Here is a 15,183-nt window from a genome sequence, read left to right on the forward strand (position 1 = left end):
CAGAAAATCCAAGCTCCTGGCTTTAAAATCATGAATTACAGAGCCTGACTGTGTGGCTTTTATTAGCCAGGCTCTCCCAGTGATCAAAACGTTTGGGTCACTGCATAGCTTTTTGCCTGCTGCTGTAAAGCAAGAATGGAGGTTGAGTGCTGCATGGAAACCCAAGAGTGACTTCATCCTCTAAATAAGTCCTCCAGTGCTGTCTCCCAGGGAACCCCTTTGTATTCAATTAGCTAATGTGTGCCTAGCACTTGGAAAATATAGAGTGGCATGCAATTGCTAAGTGTTGCTATTTAACAGCACATATTTAGTGGTTGCAGGCTTGTAGCAGAAAGAAAATCTCCACTGTAATTGCCTGGTGCTGCTGCAGAATTTGCTGTGATTTGAACAAAGCCTGGGGACTTCTTTTCTGTAAAAGTTCATTAATTTTGACTGCAGACCCTCAGGGTCTACTTTCTCTGAGATCCCATGGAACAGAATATTGACTTTTGGTGGGTACTTGAAAAAAACCAGTCTGAAAAGAGCGAGGCCACCAGGATCTGTGTACCTGAAATTCACCTTGGCTTGATTTTAGATGCTCTTTGTGCCTCAGGTTGCCCTGGTGTGCACAAAGCAGCTCAGCATACAGAGGGCCAAGTGCTGGTCTGCTATTGAAATTGTGAGAGTGTAGGGAAGGGAAGGAATAATTAGCAGTGGAAGAGGAAATAATGAGGGAAATAAATATTGCACCCAGTTCTTTGTTTCACTGCCCCTTGTCTTCACCAAGTACCTTGATCTTACCTGAAAGTGCATTGGTACAAAGCTGTACTTGTGCAGACAGAGGAGGCTAGGACAAGGCACCAGGGCTTGGAGCCCCTCTTAAACAGAATCTGCTGACAGGAGTAAATGCTTTGCCTAATGGCTCCTTGCTCTTAGTGTGCTGGACAGCTCTCTTCTACCCAGCAACAGCACCAGCCAGCACTGCAGCTAAGGAAGAATAACTGTATGAAGTTGGCTGTGAAGCTGTTCTGTGTAAGCACTGGGCCCACCAGCTCAGGCCAGGCAAGGTCAGGGATGTAAAACCATACTTGAGCTCAGCCTGATTCAAGTTTTTCCTAGCTTAGGTAAAGGTCAGCCTCAGTACATCTCAATGAGAAACCCTTGGGTCTGACACTGAATCCCTGTGCACTTGCTCCAGGCCATTCATGTGGCTAAGTCTTGCTTCTCAAAGCAGAACAAAGTATTTCTCTACCTGTCTGGTCTTGTGAAAGGCAATTGTGTTAATGACTGCATGCAACACATGGTGCAAGGAGCCATCTGAGATCATGGCCAAGAGCAAAGCTTTCCACCCCTTCTCCTGACTGGCAGCATCAGAGCCCCAGCTGTCCCTTGTTGCTGAAAGGGCAGGAGGGAGGACCAGGGCTGATGGACGAGCATCGAACTCTGGAAATCAGTTGAGTGGTGCAGGCCTTGAGTGGCAAATGAGTTTGTATTTGCAAAACATGGGTTTGGCAATGTCAAGCATGGTGAACGACCATATGGGAAAGGAAAAAGACACCAGATAGGAACAGAAGCTGAGCTGGCAGCTACTGGAGTGTCTGCTGGATGCTTTGCCCTTCATAGCAAGCCTGACCTTACCAAATCTCTCTTATCCCATTGCAAACAAAGTGTGTCCCCCAAGGATGCTTTATCTCCTTCTCATTGTACAGGCAGCTCATGGCTCATTTGCTTGTTTCTGACCTGGCTCCACACAATGCTCATGTGCACATCTGATGGCAAAACATTTAAAGGCAGAGGGTTGGAGCTGGAGCTGAGGGAAGGGCCAGGGAGCCGTGCAGGGAAAGGGTTGTGTACAGGCCATGCAATCCCCATGTGTCACTGAGGTGGATGCTTTATGAGCATGACAGCAACAGAAATTAGGTTTTCTGCAGCTGGAGGGTTGCCTAGAAAAAGATAGATACAGAGAGCATTGGCTGCAGAAAAAGACCAAAGCTTGCAATGAGCAGCCATGGCTAATGGGCACTGGGAACAAGCTGCTGTTAACATTTGAACCAGAGCTAATTGGTGATGCTGGGGGCAGCAGGGCCAGGTCTGCCTGCAGTTGCTTTGTCAGGCAGTGAGCCCTGGCAGCTGGGGTGTGGGAGTTCCCCATGGAAATTGGAGTGATGCAGGCAGGAGTCCCTCCTGAAAGCTGCACAGAGAGCTGAGCCAGGGGCTGGGACCAGTGCTGTCACTCCCCCAGCCCAAGCAGAACGGACTCAAGGGTTCAGCCTTCCCCTGGCTGCTGCACATTGCTCCTCTGCCTCAGTTTCCCTTGTGTGAAGTGAGGCCAGGAGGGCTCATTCCCTCACCCAGGAATTGCTGATTTAAGGATTAACCTGCCAGGGCCTGAGCAACCTCAATAGCCTAGAAATGTTTTACTGAGTGAAAGCACTGATTTCAGCTGCCTTGAGATTGGGGTGGTCTGGCCTGAGACTGAAGCCTTGGGCTGCCTGGCTGTGGCCATGGCACTTTGGGACATGGTTCAATGGCCATGGTGGTGTAAGGTCAATGGTTGGACTGCATGATCTTAGAGGTCTTTTCCAACCAAAACAATTCCATGATCCCATTCTCCTCTTGCACATAACAAAGCCAAGAGGGCAGCTGGGCAGCTGCTGATGTTGTACCCCACACAATTTGCCTCCCAGCCCTGGCTGGGGGGAGGTGTATTCTGCAGGGGCTTGAGGTATCTCGTGCTTCTCTGCTTGCATCCAGGTTCTCCTCAGGCCCAGGTCTTCATTAGCCATCTGCCCTCATAGTGCAGGTTGACAGGATGCTGTGGGTAAATGGATAAGCTGTCAGGAAGGCAGGAGGATAATATCATTCAAATGAATCAATAGTTCACAGGCAATTTCATGTTACCTGATGTTAATGTGGCAGTGGCCAAAATGCACTTAATCCTGTGCCTGATCACATCCTCCTGGGAGTTTGCCATGCTGGAACAGTCTTGTAAGCCTGTGTTTGGGAGATTTACAGACATTGTTCCTACGTGCATGCAGGCACAGGAAAGGTGAAAAATGACTTGACTGGCTGAAACCTCCTGGCCCACAGAGCCCAGAGACATTTGTATTAGTGATAGAAGAGAATGAGGACCCAGCAGCTGCTGAAACTATGACTCCCACCTTCTCACTCTGTTTCAGCAGTTAGCCAGAGAGAAATTAGGGAGGAAGGCAGCATTATTTCCTGCTAATAGGAAAGGAAGGGTTGGACTCTTCTTCAGGAAGCTGGCTTTGTCATGTAACAGCTTCCATTAACATGAGCAGCAAAACAGGGCTCTTCCTTTTTGCCTCCCCCCCCCCCCCCCCCCCCAGTCATTTTTCTCTCTTTCACCATTTTGCCCTTCAGCAATGCAAGAGGATAGGTCCCACTCCAAAGCAGCTTCCCACCCTTCACAGGGTGTTAGGATGTTCTGTGAGTGGCATCTCACAGACTGCATCAGTTTGGAAGGGACCCTCAAAGGTCATCTTGTCCAACCCCCCTTGAAGGCAGCAGGGACACCTCCAACTAGATCAGGCTGCCCAGGGCCACAGCAAGGCTGATCTTGAATGTGTCCAGGAATGGGGCCCAAACCACATCCCTGGGCAACCTGTTCCAGTATTTCACCACTTTCACTGTGCAGAACTTCCTCCTGATGTCCAACCTAAATCTCCCCTGCTCTGGTTTCAAACCATTGCTCCTCATCCTATCACTCCAAGCCCTTGTAAACAGACCCTCCCCAACCTTCAGATATTAAAAGTGTAGTTATAAAGTCATCCTGGAGCCTTCTCCAAGCTTCTCCTCCATGTACCTGATGGCAGAAAGAAGCAGTGCAGGATTGCCCTATGGGGAGGATCTGATGTCATTTACCAGTTTAAGCTTGGTGCTAGCAAATTGGATATGGTGGTGGTAGAGCAGCAGATGATGTTTGCTGCCCAAGCTGGGGTCAGGTTCAGTGCAATCTCAGAGGAAATAAAGATTAGTAAAGAGAGAACATTAGCTCCTCTTCAGGTGTGGTGGTCTTGGTGGTCTTGGTGGCCTGGGGATCCCTCCTGCCCCGGGTTTGGATGGACAGCCACTGCCTGTGTGCTCACACTGCCTGGGGCTCTCAACCATAGCAATACTCAGGCACAGCAGAGTTTTCATGGTGAAAACCAGCAGGGATCCTTTTCTGGGAGTGTACTGGAGAGCTCTGGCTGGGAAGTAGAAATGTGCTAAGGAGCTACATGCTCTGAACATCCCACAACAAAGCTGACCTCCTCTGGTCAGTTAGAGCAGGTTACTGGCTGCCTCTGCTGCAGCCTCTGCCAGTGGGTGGATTTCAGCCCCAGCTTGGAGGTGGTAGCTTTCACATGCTGCATGGTCTCCTCTTCCCTTCAAGGGTACTGAGTGGTTTTGAAGTTTTGGTGCCTGCTTTCTTCCCTAATCCTCTTCTCTGGTCTGGGTTGCTTTAGGAGTTTTCTCTCCAGCGCCTGGACAGCTTGCTGGACGACCGAGTCAACATCCTGGGATTTTCCATTTTCAACCAGTCTCATGCTTTCTTCCAAGAGTTTGTCCAGAGCCTCAACCAGTCCTGGCAAGAGAACTGTGACCATGCTCCTTTTACTGGGCCAGCAGTAAGTAAAATTCATTCCTGTCACCCACAGCCTTCCTGAGCTGGAAGCTCCTGCAGAGACCCTCAAGGAAACCTTGTGGCTGTGGGCTGGTTCTGAGCAGACACTGCCAATGTTGTGTGAAAATTATTCAGAGGTAGAGACTCTGGTCTCAAATGTATGGGTACAGGGTATTGACTGATTATTTGATCCAGATAACCCCTGTGTAGAGAGCTTGTGTGCATCACCAACCTCTTGTACTGCTGTGCCATGGATGGGTTTGCATGGTTGTTGATCTTGGGAAGGTGATGGTGCAGGAATGGGAAGGATGGGGCCAGACAGCACCTTAGTTAAGTGGTGTCAGGCTGTGAATTACAGGGGAGCCTCCTGATCTGGAGAATACTGAAGCACTCCTGAAAGCCTGTGGTTGCCCAAGGGGACACTGGGGAGCTATGTGGGTGTAGAGCTTTAGAGGGCTTCCCTGTGACTGAATGGCTGAACAGCCTTAAATTCAAGCTTAATGTTAATTTGAATGGCATTTAGATGTGGGTGTAGGGGATGATGCAGCCCTGATTCAGGGTTTCCCTTGTGAAGTTTGTCTCTGTCTAGGAAGATGTTTGGTGGAGAGGGAGTCTGGGTGCAGGGAGTGTAGAAAGGGCTGGGTTTGGGTAGGTGCCAAGGGTCTGGGTCATGTTGCATACTCTAACATCTCCCTGACCAGTGTGTGGGTCGGCACTGAAATCTTCCCTAGGGACTCTTCATAACTAGGAAGGTTTGCAGAGTTGATTTGCCATATCAGGGATGCAGAGGGCTGTGGCTGGAGCTGGGGGAGAGAAAATGCCACCAGTGAAACCCTCTGCATCATTTTTAATGAACTCAGAGTCCCCTTGACAAGCTGAGGCAGCTGTGCATTGATGAGCACCTCCTTATTATCACTACCAAGTGATCTTAAACAGGCAAGATAAGGAGATTTCCTCCTTTATGTCCACAAGCTATTGGCTGGTCATGGAGCTCAGGCTGGGACCATCCTGCTCTCCCTCCTCCCAGCCCTCCTGTGCAGAGCAAGTTGCAGCGAGCTTGCTGTGTGCCCTGCTAAATCTCTGTAGGATCACTACCAAGAAGCTTCCTATTTGGATGACAGCTGCAGAGGCTGTTTGGAGGCATTAAAAATAAATTTCCTTCTAATAGTAGAAAGAGCAGACAGTAGGAATTAGGAGTGCAGCAGGTGTGATGGGGAAATAACTGATCTCATTGCACTTCTCACCCTGCCTTGTCTCGAACAAGCAGCAAAATATGTAGATGGAAGGATGCAAGAGGATGCCTCGTTGCAGTGGGGTTTTTTTGAAGGAGTGAAGGAGTTCAGAGCTGTATGGAGCTGTTTGGTTTGTAAGCCTGAGCCTAAATCACCCATCAATGTAATATTAAGCCAGCTGGATGCTCCTTTCATTCATTCATAAAGCCTAATCAGCCATACAGCAGGCTGCCTCCCAGGCTAGGGAGGACATGTCTGGAGGGGAGGGGGTTTGGCCATGCTGCTTCACCCTGATCTAAGCCATTCCAGCCCCGCTGTCCTTAGTGGACCTGCCCAAGGGCTGCAATGACTTCCCAAGCACCCACCTGCTCTTAGCTCTTCTAGGTAGCTCCCCTCATGCTAGGTGGTGGCCAGCTGTGCAGGAGGGACTGGCATTCCTGGTGTACAAAGGAGAAATTGAGGCATGGAAGAGAACTGAAGAGTCTTGATCAAAAGACTGTTTCTTTCTGATGATGAGAAGGCTCACTCTGTGTTCACAGCAAGGCTCCCATTGCCAATATGCCATGTCCCAGATGATGGGAAAAGGACCTTGTCCTGTCTGATGAAGTGAAGTGAAATATTCTCAGGCAGGGCATGTGTTTGCTTTCCTGTGTCTGAAATGGAAATCCAGTGCCACTTTGCCCTGCACCATCTCTGTCAGTGGTAATCTGGCAGATCTCATCTCTCAGACAGCATCTGTTTGTACAAAAACTTTCCCTTTTAGTCCAGGGAAGCAGATATCTCGTGGGATAGCTCATACTAAGAAGAGAAAAGGAAGATCAACAGCTGGAAGTGACAGGAGGGAGGTTTCCTGTGAGCTGCAAAATCCCAGGGCTTTCTTGCTAGAGCTGAGGAAGTGTCTGAAGAAAGAGGAGGGAGCTGCTTACTCTAATGCTATTCTCATTAATCACATTGCAAAGAAAGGAAATCAGAGAAAATCATTCAAATTACAGATGGCTAGATTAGGTAATTAGAATTTAGCCTAAAACAGATGTTTGTAATTAAGTGTTTATGTCATTGAATAAAATCCAGATTGTAATGTCTATTTCACAGGATTTTAATGGTTTTCATTCCCTGTGTTATGTTTGGGGGGCAAAGATACAGCTGATAATGGTTCAGGAAGACAAGAAAAAAAACAAACCCAAACCACATGGCCAAACCCAGACTAGCCAAACCTGTTCACGTTTCCCTGGAGATCAGCTTACCTTTAAACATGGCCTTCATGTGGGAGGCTTCCAGGAATAAAACACAAAGCAGGATCTTCCACTCAGCCACGCCTCACCTGCTGTTAGTCCCTAGAGGGGCAGATCTGGTGTGGGGAGGAAGGTGTGCAAGGAGCTGCAGTGGACCTGGGTAGAGCTGAGGCCCCATCCCTGCTGCCAAGGCTCAGGACATCTGATGGTGTTAGTTATCTTGAAGACACTAACAGGAATGGTCTTGCCTGCTGATGTGCACAAGGGCTGGAGGTCTCCTTCCTGCTAGGTGAGTTGTTCCAAGGGCTTTGGGTCACAGCTGTACCCTGCAGCACCACCGTGGTTGCTGGGTACAGCCTCTCCCCATGCAGCTGACGAGCATGCTGAGGGAGATGGAGCAGTGAGCCCAGCTGCCCAGCCCACCACCTGCCCTCTTTTCTGGAGCTGCCTTCTGATTGAGGCATCCAGCAAGTGGCAAAGTTTATCAGCAGCTTTTCTTGTCAGGATTTAGGCTTTATGGAGAGAGGGAAGTAACCTTAGCCCCAGGAACCTGCAGTGGGTCCCAGTGTTGAGTGTACCATGGTAGTCAGATTCAGATTGGATGTTAAGAAGAAATTCTTCCCCATGAGACCCTGGAACAGGTTGCCCAGGGAGCTGGTAGAAGTCTCATCCCTGGAGGTGTTTAAGGCCAGGCTGGATGTGGCTCTGGGCAGCCTGATCTAGCATGAGGTATCCCTGCCCATGGTCAGAACTGAATGATCCTTGAGGTCCCTTCCAACCCTGATGATTCCAAGTCTTTCACGTGCAGCCTGTTCCATTGCAGGAGTGGTGGGAAAACAACAGGGATCTGCACAAATCAGATGATGCACACAAAGGGAGAGAATCAATTTGTTAACAGGGAAATTGGCTTCTTGTGACAGAGTGACAGAACTGTGGTGTAAAATGAGAACAGTGAGAGATTTTATAGGTGACATGAAGGAATTCAAGGCAAGGTACAGGAGAGCAGTGCCACATCCCCCTTGCTGAATCCGCCTAGAGGAAGTGAAAAAAGTGCTGCCTCCAGCTCTCTCTCCACTCCTCTGCTGGAAAAAGGAAGGAGGTATGCAGAGGGCATGGGAGGGAAGCCCATTCCCTACTGAGAGGACTTGCTCCTGTATCTCACAACCCTTTCCCCAACCCCTAAATTGCTCAATATCTGCCAGAAATCCTAACAAATTGTTCAAGGCTAGGGAGTAAAATATTCCAATCAATAATGTCAAATGCTTCACTAAGATGTACAAGTCTCTTGCTCACCAGCTAATAAGAGATCATTAACTGCTCAGGGAAAATGGAAATGAAAACCCAACAGGAGACAATTAAAAATGCTGGGCCAATATTCCAATCTGGTGTGGGATGTTGAACTTTGGGTTCACAGGGCTTGTGTTTGCTCTTGTAATAATTCTGTTTGGCCAAGGGGTATTAATATAGCTCCTGATGAAGGAAAGCCATTGCTAATTGTGTGGTATCCTTTAAGCTGAATGGGATTCAATCCACAGTTAAGTATGCACTGAAGAACTTCATGGGGCAGGGGCTGAGGATGGGACAGGCTGGGGAGGTCCTGTGAGGAAAAGAACTCATACTGAAGGTGAAAACAGAAAGGTATGGAGAGGGATGTGCCAGCTCCTTTAAGAAGCTCTAGAAAATGCTTCCTGGGAGGGGAATGTTTATCACAGTCTCACAGTATATCAGAGGTTGGAAGGGACCTCAAGAGATCATCAGGTCCAACCCCCTGCCAGAGCAGCATCACTTAGGGTAGTCTGCACAGGAATGCATCCAGGTGGGGTTTGGAAAGTCTGCAGAGAAGGAGACTCCACAACCCCCTGGGCAGCCTGTTCCAGGGCTCTGTCACCCTCACTGTAAAGAAGTTTCTCCTCATGTTGAGCTGAAATCTTCTCTGTTCAAGTTTGAACCTCTTGGTCCTTGTCTTATCACTGTGAACCACCCAAAAGAGCCTGGCCCCCTCCACTTGACACCCACCCCTCAGATTATTTATAGACATTGATCAGATCCCTCTCAGCCTTCTCTTCTCCAGACTAAACACCCCCAGGGCTCTCAGGCTCTCTTCATAGGGGAGATGCTCAAGTCCCCTAAGCATCCTTGTGGCTCTCTGTTGGATTCTCTCCAGCAGTTCTGTTTAGGTCAGATGTGAACACTGGGGGAAAAGCCTTAGCAGGCTTGCCCCTGAACAGAAGGGAAGAAGTGCAGGAGAGAGGGTTGCTGCTGTTGCCAAGGGACCTGTGGTATCTCATAGCTGAGGCAGGATAGGAAACAGGATACCCAGTTTCTGTTCCCACTCTGCCACCAGTTCCTTCTGCATATTCTCAGGTGGCTCTGGTGTTACAGTTTGTCTCCTGTTAAACAGCTGCAATAAAATTTCATAACTCTGGAACCAATCAACCCTGATTATCGGCAGAAAGCTCTCAACATACATGAGCAGAGGGGCAAACAGCTCAGATGCAAGACACAGGAGCTGCAGAGGGACTTTTGTAAGGGCATGAGGTGATAGGATAAGGGGCAGTGGTCTGAAACAAGCAGAGTAGGTTTAGATCAGACATTAGGAAGAGGATCTTTGCTCTGAGGGTGGTGAGACACTGGAATGGGTGGTCCAAAGAAGTTGTGGGCACCTCATCCCTGTAAGTGTTTAAGACCAGGCTGGATGAGGCTTTGTGCCTCATGGATGGAAGTAGTTGGAACTAGCTGATCTTTAAGATCCCTTCCAATTCAAGGCATTCTATGACTCTATGATGATTCTGTGAAGACTGACAGGTGCCACTCAGGTTGCTTAGTGCTCAATGCAGAGTCCCCAGATGCTGTTGTGTAAAAACAGATTAAACTGGTGCATAGAGGAGGAATGTGACAGAGCCAGTGAGAGCCTGTGCTGAGGTTAGAAAAGTGAGAGTGCCATTAGAGCTGGTTTTGGGGCTTTGCTAGCACCAGGCTGGAATCATGCCTTGTGACTTCTGCCAGCTTGTACATTTTAAGGTTTTGTGCTGCTTGTTAACTCTCCAGTCCTGGGCCATTGTGGACGAAGAGGTCTTGCCACTGATCTGAGTAGATCAAGCAGGGTTACATCTGGCTCACCCTGATCAAATTAGTAACCCAGCAGAAGCTGAGGCTTTGTTGAGCAAATTGAGCTGGGCAAGACTGTCCCTGAAGGGCCACTGGCAGAAGTGAATAAATCTAATCAGGCTTTGGGGAGAATAGAGGAGGCAGATACTGCTGAACTGCCATACATCACAAACCAGGGTAAGATGTAGGAAAGGAGCTCCAGGCTAGAGACTGAACCCAGTGCTGTGATCTGGGATGGTAGGAGGATGATCTCAGAAGCAGCCACGAGGAAGATGTAGCCTTGATAGAAAGGAACTGCACTGATTTAATTCCAGCAGAGTCAGGAGGTGACAGTAATTAAAAGTGAAATGCTAGTCACAACAGCGAACACGAGAGAGCAAATGGCTGATTGTTACATGGATCAAAAGCACCAAGATGGTTGTGCATGGGTGAAAATCATGGTTTGTGAGGCTTGATGGGCAAAATAATCTGATTAAAGGCAAAAGAAGTAAAAGGAAAAAAGAAAAAGAAAGGCAAAGATGAGAAGCAGAGGGGACGAGCTCCGTGATTCTGGACATTGCTTCAGCAACGCCACTACGGAGCAGGTAACAGCCAGCAGGAAACTGGAGGATGTAGCAGGGGACCAGGGTCTGAAAGGCAGATCTCAGTTTCTCAGGAAGCAGAGACCTAGCAAAGCCTCATTTCTTCTCTATCTCCCTTTCAAAACACTGGTCAAGGAAGGACTCCTGTGCCTAATGAGGGCTGAAGCAGCACAGTCATCTTTCCTTCCGTGGCTGCAGGCGCAGGATCTTTATTTTGCCCAGGTGCCTATTTTAAGAACCTCACAAACCTGATGCTCTCAGGAGTGTTCCTCCCGTCCAGGAGGTCACCAAAGCACCAAAAGCTCAGAGCTTGATTAGAAAGGGTTCATTACTTTAGAAAACTGAGACAGAAAATAACAGGAAAGGAGGAGGAATGAATAAAGATAGAATGGTGATAGGGATGGGAGAAGCTCTGTGGAGCGAGCATGCAGAAGCATAAGGGATAAGGAAGCAAGCAAGAAGAGAAGGAGAAACATAACAGTAAGGAAGTGGAAATGGGGCTGGCAAAGGGATTCCACTTGCCCCAGTGAAGCCTACACAGGCACAGCAGATCAGGGATGCCAATACTTCTGTCTCCCTACCCTCGGGTGGCTGCAGACGAGGGGCAGGGAGCAGCACAGTAGGCATGCAGGGGTGGTTGTCTGCTCAGAAGAGGCCAAGGATTTCTGACCCTGGCTGAGGTTGTGGATAATGCACTCTGCTGCTTGCTGCAGGGTCCTGAAGGTGCAGTTTTTGTCTTCCCATCTCAATGTTCTTCTTCCTTTCCCCACAGCTCTCTTCTGCCCTGCTGTTTGATGCTGTGTACGCTGTGGTGACTGCCGTGCAGGAGCTGAACCGCAGCCAGGAGATTGGGGTGAAGCCCCTGTCCTGTGGGTCTGCCCAGATCTGGCAGCATGGCACCAGCCTGATGAACTACCTGAGAATGGTGAGAAGGGACTGAAGTTTGCTGGTGTGTTAGGAGCTAGTGCCTGGAGCAAAAGGTGTGTGTGTGCACGCCGGTGCTGGCACAGTTCTCAAGCACAGTGTTGGCCTGTTTGAAGGCAGCACTGGGAATGAAAAGAGAAGAGATCTGAGGGCTGGTTTGTCACTGGCCTTGGAACAATGAGAAACTCCTTTTTTTTTTTTTTTTTCCCCAGCCTTTGTTGCAGAAAAACTGGAATTCAATGATTTTTTATGATTTTTTTTTTTTAAAGTATGAATGTTTCTAAGTTATTTGAACTCTGGTTTGAGTGATGTAAGGTCATGCAGTACAATTGCTTAGAGCTCAGAGGAAAGAAGAGAGTTTCTCTATGAAGGGGTTTGGGCTGCTTTGAGCCCAAGAGTGTGGTTGCTGGAACTGATCAAACCTAGTTCTGGCATGAGAACAGACTCTGAAATCTCAGCTTTGTGAAATAGTTGGAGTTTGTCAATGTGAATCATAAGAGCTAAGCTTGGCCATGCAGAAGGAACCTCTTTTCTGAGTATGTCTGGGGTGCAACTGACTTTTTTCCCCTAAAGGGAGGTTTAGCTGAACTTGACCCTTGTACCACTTTGGTCCATGTGTGCTAACCCTCCTTGCATCTCCCCCTTAGTCAAACACAAGAAATTCTCTGAGTTTCTCTTGGCTCTGCTATTAGGATAGTCAGTAACTTGCCCTCACTACTGAAGAGGTGCTCCAGCAGCAAGTGAGCAGTGGTTAATCTGCAGAGGAAGGCTAGACACTCATCCTGGCTCATCTGCAACAGGCTCTTGTCTTAAAAACAGCACAAAATGGATCCTGGAGGAATCCCCAGCCAGTGGTTCAGTGTGACACAGCAAAGAGCTCATGCCTGCTGCAAAGCATGGTGGTTAGCCTTGGGATGCAGGGAGGACTTGATGTGGCCCTGGGCAGCCTGATCTAGTTGGAGTTGTCCCTGCTGACTGCAGGGTGGTTGGACAAGATGACCTTTGAGGTTTTCCCTCCAACCCACTGCAACCTGTGAGGTGTTGAGGGGCTGTGGAGGTGGTTGCTCTAAAAGAGAGCAAAGAAATCCAGGAATCCCTGCTCTGTGCACTGGTGATTCTCCTGCTCCCCTCCACATCTCTCTTCTGTCTTAGCCAGCCTCCAAAAGCAAGTAGGATTGAGACAGGAAGATTGCATTGCTGTACCTACTGGGTGGGTAGTGCATGGGGCAAGTGGCTGCCAGTCCCATCTCTGCTGTGGGTGGTGGGGCAAGGCCCCTTGATGGGCGCTGTAACTCATTCTCTCTTGGACAGGTAGAATTGGAAGGTCTCACCGGCCACATTGAATTTAACAGCAAAGGTCAGAGGTCCAACTACGCCCTGAAGATCCTGCAGCACACACGCAGCGGCTTCCGGCAGGTGAGAGCAGCTCTGGAGCTTCCAGAGACCCAAAGTTACTTGCATGAGGAAAAATGGGAGAGTTTTCCATAAAACGGGCAAAAAAGGACACCGTGAACCCTTCCAAACAACTGCTCCTGGGATGGAAAGCAAAGGGGACAATCCTTTGTTGGGAGCTCCCTCCTCATCTCTGCCCAGCATGGTGTGTGGGAGGAAGGGCAAGATTTACCTCTTGGTTTTTGCTGAGCCTTCCTCTGCAGTGGGTTTAGCTAACTTTAGCCTTTTTTTGTGTCTCAGTGCTTGTAGATTCCCCAGAGTGTTAGTTCATTTTCCTTGCTTGTTACTCCCTTTCTGTCCAGGGGATATTTTCTGGCTTTATCTTAAGGTTAAAGATGATGATGTGAGGCCACGATCAAAGTGGTGAGATTACCTGACACAAGCTCAAGGAATTAGGGTTTTAGTGGTAAATCCAAACCTTATCCAGGACAACAAGTGGAAGTCCCAGAAAGAGGGTTTTCATCTCTCTTATTTCCCTGCTGACAGCTCCACACCTGCCCTTTTCTCACAGACTGCCACTTCTCCTACACCCTGGCAGAGAACAAAAGCTGTTGTGTCTTACCCCACACCAACAGAGCATTTTTGGCATTAGGAAATCTCTCCTGGTCTGGCAGCAGTGAATTTGAGCTTTGGCAAGGGTGTTGTCTGCCAGTTCTTACCTGTCAAGAGACAGCTCAGCTTTGAACGTTGCCTTTGGCTGAGGGAGCAAGGGATCAGGACAGCGTTTTCCCCACATTAAGATCTCTCATAGCACCAATGCCCTTTTAATCATTTCCCAGGCCCATCACACTCTGAGCTGAAGTGACAGACCCAAGCCCATCTGCATTAATAAGTGCATGCATTCAGCTGGAGCAGAGGAAGCAGAAGCTGTAAACCTGACTCTGACAGCGATGTGTTTGCTCTGTTGGAATGTGGCAGGGAGTTCACATAAAATGCACAGGTCCTGCTGGAGCACTGCTTCTCCCAAAGCTCCACAGATAGCTCTGGCTGCAGCCTAATCTGCCCTGAGATGAAAGCCTCAGCTCTTCTCCACAAACTTGGCCTGACAGAAGAAAATCTTTTCTGACCTGTGGCAGAAGTTTGGTAAATCAGCAGCTTGATGTTTCAGAGGTACTCAGGAAAGCTACACTGGGACTAAGCTTCTTGAATTTTCCGTCAGAGCACTATGGTGATAAATCACTTCCAGTCACAATAACAAGATGCTGGAAGGATGGGGACAGTCCCTTGTTGTGTGCAGCTGCCTGCTGAGAGCCCTGTGGTGGCTGCAAGCTCTCTCCTGTCAGAAACCCATCAGGGAGGACTTAGTCTTCATAAAACTGCTCTGCATGCCTGTGACAGCCTTTCCAGCATCTGCTCTCCCCTTCTCAGGGGTCTTGCCTGACTGATAGCAACACCTGGGGGGTGGATATTATGGCCCCTCACAGGCTGCAAGACTATTTTATGCTGTGTCCAGCTAGGAAGGGCATCCCTGGACAGAGCTGTGAAACCAGGGCAGGGTCCTGCCCAGTCCTGCCTGCCCCTCTCTCAGTCACTGCACAGGAGAGGACTAAGTTATTGTTAAATAACCACCTATGTGGTTATTGCCTTCCCATCAGCCTGGCTTCTTGCAACAAAAATTACTAAATAAATAATTAACAATCATTTAATTAAACTCACCACAAGAGGATGGGGCAAGGAACAGACATTCATGTCCTGGAGCCAGTCTTGTTCCCAGGGGTTGCATTAACTGATTCGCTGAGGCTCTTGTTTAAAACACTTCTGTTTCCTCCATAGTTTTAATCAAGTCCATGCTCTCGACACATTCCTCTTTCCCTCTCTTTTTTTCTCTCCCTGTCTCTCCCTCCATCTGTCAAAGCCATGGGGACCTCCAGCTCATCAGCCCTGATAGAGAATTCACCAAATTTTGAAGCCAGTCCAGCCAGCAAACAAATCAGAGCCACTTAGGGTTTCTAACTCGCTGTTGCTTTTGGGCAAGGAGAGACAGGGTTCCTTAGCACCCAATATTTAATACCTTTATGTAACACACCAAAAGTGGCTTTTCCTCCTTT

General features: G+C 48.7%; 1 protein-coding gene across 1 annotated transcript in view; it reads left to right on the forward strand.

The window, feature by feature from the left end:
• The window catches only part of GRIK4 (glutamate ionotropic receptor kainate type subunit 4), a 146,177-nt gene that overhangs the window by 89,790 nt on the left and 41,204 nt on the right, over positions 1-15,183 (forward strand). The window contains exons 7-9 of the mRNA XM_054395622.1: positions 4,449-4,610; positions 11,532-11,684; positions 12,995-13,099. Of these exons, the coding sequence (XP_054251597.1) occupies positions 4,449-4,610; positions 11,532-11,684; positions 12,995-13,099 (420 nt within the window). The remainder of the gene's footprint in view (positions 1-4,448; positions 4,611-11,531; positions 11,685-12,994; positions 13,100-15,183) is intronic.

The sequence above is a fragment of the Indicator indicator genome, chromosome 34 (assembly GCF_027791375.1).
Source record: "Indicator indicator isolate 239-I01 chromosome 34, UM_Iind_1.1, whole genome shotgun sequence".
NCBI lineage: Eukaryota > Metazoa > Chordata > Aves > Piciformes > Indicatoridae > Indicator > Indicator indicator.